At 57.1% G+C, this 5,906-nt stretch overlaps 1 protein-coding gene across 1 annotated transcript; it reads right to left on the bottom strand.

Moving 5' to 3' along the window:
• Positions 1 to 207: 207 nt before the first annotated feature.
• On the bottom strand, positions 208 to 5,903 carry LOC104526862 (AP-3 complex subunit sigma-2-like; the record flags this gene model as incomplete). The annotated part of the gene is made up of 3 exons (XM_010170435.1): positions 208 to 354; positions 4,344 to 4,415; positions 5,844 to 5,903. Coding segments are annotated over 3 exons (279 nt in total), but the record flags the coding sequence as incomplete, so codon positions are not given.
• Between the last annotated feature and the right edge of the window lie 3 nt (positions 5,904 to 5,906).

Here is a 5,906-nt window from a genome sequence, read left to right as displayed (position 1 = left end):
GTCACTGCAGGGGGTTGGACTGGATGTCCCTTCAGCCCAAACCATCTGTGATATATCTATGATTCTAAGCAGTGAGAAGCACAGCTGGGGAGGGACCCCCCAGGCCTCTCCTGGAGGACTGAGGCAGAGAGACCAGGGATAGCAGTGGCACCCCACATGTCAGCTCCAGACCCCACAGTCCGTCCCCCCCTCGCACCCTGGAGTCCATCAGCCTCCCACGGGAAGAGCCGCGGCATCACCACTCACCTCCGCCTTCTCCAGCTTGCTCTGGGCTTCCACCTGAGCCACGATCTCATTCATGTTGGTCTCCAGCACCATGCCACCTATCACCATCTCCTGCAGGATGTGGTGAACCTGCAAGGGAAGGGAGGGAAGGGAGGGAAGGGAAGGCTGCAGCGCCAGCCCAGCACGGACTGGTCAGGAGCACAGTGGGCACGGTGCCAGCAGGCTGGTGTGGAAGCACATTAGGGGCCAACATTTCCCTGAGAGACACAAATCCAGCCCCATTCTCCCCTCAGCCCACACAGTCCCAGAGAGCACGAGGGTGGCTGTGGTCCTCAGCACAGGGGGAGTCTGTCAGCCCCACTTACTGCTCATGGTTCTGCTCTGGAGGACACCTCCACTGAGGCCGGAGCAAACGTCACCCAAGGGAGCACTAAGCACAGGGCAGCCCTCAGAGACGGGGCTGGGTGACACCTGGGAACAGCTCCCTGCCTAGAAAATGTGCTGCAGAGGAGCCCACAGGGCAGCAGAGGCCCCAGGGCCACCCAGAGCCACCACACCGGGCAGGACACTTCCTCCCAGAACTATTTTTTTCTTCCCAGAATGCCAGGTTGGAGCGAAACTTCTCCGCTTTCTCTCTTAGGACAGATGGTGACAGAGGCACCAAAAAAGCACAAAACCACCGAGAGAGTCTGTGCCCCTCCCCGGGGTCTGCTGCTCCCCCCGCCACCCCCCACAGCCGCTTCCTTGCTGAGTCAGCAGCTCCCAACAACCACCCAGCACAGATAATGAATTTATGGGTCTCTGGTTCCTTCCCTGAAATCGGTGATTACTGGAAGCTGGTGAAGTTATGACATTGTTTTATGGCTCCATGAGGGTAAGCTGCACCTGTAACTCCGTGTGGCAAACACTGCCCTGTGGCAATGCTGTGAAAAATAACCCAAGTGAGGGAACCTGCTACAAGGGGGAAGCCAGCTCTGTGCCAACAGTGAGCCTGACACCCCGCCGGGCTCCCCACGGGTCGCGTCCTGCTCCAACAGCACCAGGAGCAGCAAGGTGTGCGGGATCCGCACCACACAGGGCAAACCACGGGCGATAGAGCACCTTCCTGGGACACCCGCAGCCCTGGAACCACTGTCCTGTCCCACAGCCCTGGAACCACTGTCCTGTCCCACAGCCCTGGAACCGCTGTCCTGTCCCACAGCCCTGGAACCTCTGTCCTGTCCCACAGCCCTGGAACCACTGTCCTGTCCCGCAGCCCTCGCACCACTGTTCTGCCACCTCAGAAGGTCCTGTCCCACAGCCCTGGAACCACTGTCCTGCAGCCCCAGAACTGCTGTCCTGTCCCACAGCCCTGGAACCACTGTCCTGCAGCCCCAGAACTGCTGTCCTGTCCCACAGCCCTGGAACCACTGTCCTGCAGCCCCAGAACTGCTGTCCTGTCCCACAGCCCTGGAACCACTGTCCTGCAGCCCCAGAACTGCTGTCCTGTCCCACAGCCCTGGAACCACTGTCCTGCAGCCCCAGAACTGCTGTCCTGTCCCACAGCCCTGGAACCACTGTCCTGTCCCGCAGCGCAGCCTCAGCTCAGCCCACACCGTGCCGGCCGGTGCTCGCAGCTCCCCATGACAGGAGAGCATCTGGGCTGCAGGAAATGTTGTTCCTTCAAGATCTGGCTTCAGCCCAAGTTGGATCAAAACCAACAGGGCAGAAATCCCAAGTAAGCTTTGTTTTCCAAACCGAAACACAGTGCTTCCTGAACAAAGCCTGTCCTCTCCAGGACCTCGCAGCTGCTTAGCGAAAATCACGTTCTCCTCCAAGGTATGAAGAACATCCAGGGGCTGGGCAACAGCCTCCTCTGAGCCGCCCCACAGCTCCGTGGCTCCAGCCTCCCCTTGTGAGAGAGGGATCCCGGCAGCTCCGAGGGTGCTGCTCCCAAAGCCGACAGCCTACACACACTGGTGCCACTGGTGCCTGAGAACCACAGACCCGTCAGCCCCATCCAGCTGCCCGCAGCGAGAGCAGGGACCGAAACCCGCAGCAGCTCTCATTTCACCGCCCCTGTGCTGCCTACAGCGCGTAAGGTGGATCCTAAGGCAAGGAAAGAAAATCACGGGACCCAGAAAAAGCTGCACCCAAATCCCAGCCAGGACCTGCTGGGTTGGGGATGTCCACAGCCAAAGTCTGCTCAACAAATCTGCCTCCTCTCCCGTTTTAGTCAGGAACTGACCAACTGCAACTTGTCTGCCAGGGCCCTGCACGGCCCTTGGCACAGGGAAAGCCCAGCAGCAGGGCTGAGTGGGAGCGCTGGGACATCAGCACAGTCACAGAAACCCTGCCCAGGCATCCAAGGGGTGAGACCCAGGGACCACCAGGACACACGGGTGTCTTCCCACCACCCCTAACACCACCCATCTGCCCACCCACCCCACGGGCACTCAACACGGACACGTCTGAGAAGTAAACACGTGCCAGATATAGAACAAAAGAGGAGAGGACCCACTGATAGCGGCCAAGGCTGAAGTCAAGGCTGGGAAGCAGCAGGAGCACGGGACGGGAAGTCAACAAGCCCAACTGGTGGGAGAGCCGGGGGGTGACCGAGCCCAGTGTCTCCCCAGTCAGAAACCTCCCGACTCCTTTGAACCCTTCGCCTGGCAGGAGGGTCCAGAGGAAGGACCATCCCTGCTACTGCTGGCAAAAGAGACAAGCAAGAGGGTAACGTCCCCTGCCTCTGCCTGCAGACTGAGAGTAAAGCTGCCGGGTCTTGGTCACGCCACGAAACAAGTAACTGGGAGCGCATCCTCCCCCAGATGTGGCCAGAGGTGACGGTGGCTGCTATCGCTCTCCTGCAGGTGCTCCTCCTTCCTCCTGACTTCCTCCTTCCTCTCCTTTGATAAGAACGCTGTTGCTGACGAGATAATCAACGTTGTAGCATGTCTGAAAGTTTACAACCGGGCAAATTATGAAATCAAAGTCTTACTTCACCAGTTGCTAGTCCATTCAGCTGATCCAGATTGCCTTCCAAGATTTGCTAACTCCATTTCTCTGCCAGAGTTCATAAGTTGGGATCGCCCACAGAAAGGAAACATTTTACAGCCCTTATTGATTTTTTTCCATTCCTCTTTTTTTTTTTTTTTTTGTTGGCATGTTTTGTCTTCAACAAAGCAAGAAAACCCTTATCAACAGCAACAACAGTCCAGCCCACGTCAGCCCAGCCTCTCCTTTCCCTAAGCACAGTCGTGGCTATCTCCCGCCCCATCTATGAGATGATCAAAGAGGATGGGTTTCCGCCCAGAAACTGTCCAGCTAAAGAGGAAGCATCACAGGCTGTGGCTCAAACAAAAGTTTACCAAACATTTGTATTCCAAACACTCCCATTGTTCCTTCCCTTTTTTTCCCTGCAGCTCTAGTAAAACATTAACAAGAGTCCCAATGGGTCCCACGGTGCAGAGAAGAGGTGAAACATCCCTGGAACCCCCCCAGCTCCATCAGTGCCAGCCCGTGGAGACAACCAAAAGTGAAGCCTCAGTTGGACCCACCACTTGACCTGGATCAGCACCAGTGTGGCCAGTAGGACCAGGGAAGTTCTCTTCCCCCTGGACTGGGCACTGGTGAGGCTGCAGCTCAAGTGCTGGGTTCAGTTGTGGCCAGGGCAGTTGAGATGGGATGTGAGGAAGAATTTCTTTGCTGCAAGGGTTCTGAGGCATTGGAAGGGGTTGCCCAGGGCAGTGGTGGAGTCCCCATCCCTGGAGGGATTGAAGAGTCATGTAGACACAGTGCTGAGGGACATGGGTTAGTCAGGGACTGGTCAGTGTTGGGTTTATGGTTGGACCCGATGAGCTTAAAGGGCTTTTCCAATCCAGGCCATTCTGGGATGCTGTGACGTGAGCAGCTTACAAAGACCCTACGCTGACAACTTCCCTATCCTGGATTTCAATGTCTCCCCAAAAAGTGACTCTGAACCTACCAACGGCTTCTCCTGAAAGGCTCCAGAGCACAAGGCCGGGCCGGTTCCTGCCCGAGGGAGCACGGGCTCTAGGGAGAGCTGGGCTCCAGGGCAGCCAGGCACTGGGGGGAACGATGGTGCTGGCCTGGAGGAGCACGCAGAGCCCACCACCCACCTTGTCCATGTGGAAGATGAGGTCCAGCTCACAGACATTCTCAAAGCACTTGTCCAGCGTCTCCACAAACACCTGCAAGGGGCAGGAAGGGAAGGTCAGCACAGACCAACGTGAGATGCTTCCCACAGAGCCCCGACCAGAAACTTGTGCCCCGGGGTGTCACCCTGAGCGGGGACAAAACCCATCCAGTTCCAACCCCCCTGCCAGCAGCAGGGACACCTTCCACTAGACCAGGTTGCTCAAAGCCTCATCCAACCTGGCCACAAACACTTCCAGGGATTCTCTGGGCAACCTGGGCCAGGGTCTCACCACTCTCTGGGTGAAAATTTCCTCCTTGTCCTGTCACTCTCTGCCCATGTCAGAAGTCGCCCTCCCTCCTGTTTCTAAACTCCCTTCAATTACTGGAAGGCTGTAACGAGCTCTCCCTGGAGCCTTCTCTTCTCCAAGCTCAACAAGCCCAGCTCTCTCAGCCTTTCTCCAGCAGAGAGGTGCTCCAGCCCTCTGACCATCTTCCTGGCTCTGCTCTGGCCCCGCTCCAACAGCTCCACACCTTTCTTGTGTTGGGGGCTCCAGGCTTGGACGCAGCTGAATACACAGGACTTGGCTGTTGTGGGTGAAAGCCCAGGTGTCAATGTCCTGATCTGTCACAGCACTGGGACAAGGGCTGGTCACCGTGCCACACTCGCACGCCTGCTGTTAGCCGGATTTGGCAAAGGTCCCTTTACAAGGCCACAGTGTTTGAACACAATTTTTAAAATGAACTTGTAGCTTTGGGTCCCTGACTCCAAGGAGGACATGGAGGTGCTGGAGCGTGTCCAGAGAAGGGAACGGAGCTGGGGAAGGGTCTGGAGCACAAGTGTGCTGAGTTCCCTTGTGGCTGAGGGAACTGGGGGTGTTGAGCCTGGAGAAAAGGAGGCTGAGGGGAGACCTTGTGGCTCTGTGCAAGTCCCTTGGAGGAGGGTGGAGAGAGGTGGGGGTGGGTCTGTTCAACCAAGGAGCAAGGGACAGGACAAGAGGAAATGGGCTCCAGTTGTACCAGGGGAGGTTTACATTGGATTTGAGGAGGAATTTCTTCACCAAAAGGGTTGTCAAGCACTGGAACAGGCTGCCCAGATAAGTGTCTGAGTCACCATCCCTGGAGCTATTTACAATTTGGGTGGATGTGGCGTTTAGGGACGTGATGGACTTGGCAGTGTGAGGTTTGTGGTTGGACTCGATGATCTTAAGGATCTTTGCCAGCCTCAATGATTCTGTGATTCTATTTTTTAAATGAATCCATTTGGATTGAGTTCTCCTGCTGCTTCCATGCGTGGGAGCTGTGGTCAGGCGTGTGCAGCTCCCCCTCCCCATGGCAGCCCCCAGAGCAGCTCCACAGCCCTTTCCAGCAGGACAGCGCGGAGGTGCCGCAGACACGAAGGGCACCTGGAAGGTGTTGTGGCCGGGTTGCCCGGTGAGAGCCGTGCTTTGGGGGAAAGCAAACCTGACAGCAGAGAGACCGACCTGGATGAGGTCCAGGATGCCCAGCTCGCTCTCCGAGGAGTCCACGCAGAAGACGAAGTACAG

The sequence above is a fragment of the Antrostomus carolinensis genome, unplaced genomic scaffold (genome assembly GCF_000700745.2).
Source record: "Antrostomus carolinensis isolate BGI_N321 unplaced genomic scaffold, ASM70074v2 scaffold25496, whole genome shotgun sequence".
NCBI classification, from domain to species: domain Eukaryota; kingdom Metazoa; phylum Chordata; class Aves; order Caprimulgiformes; family Caprimulgidae; genus Antrostomus; species Antrostomus carolinensis.
The sequence above is the reverse complement of the archived record's forward strand: the minus strand, read 5'-3'. Positions and strand labels throughout refer to the sequence as shown.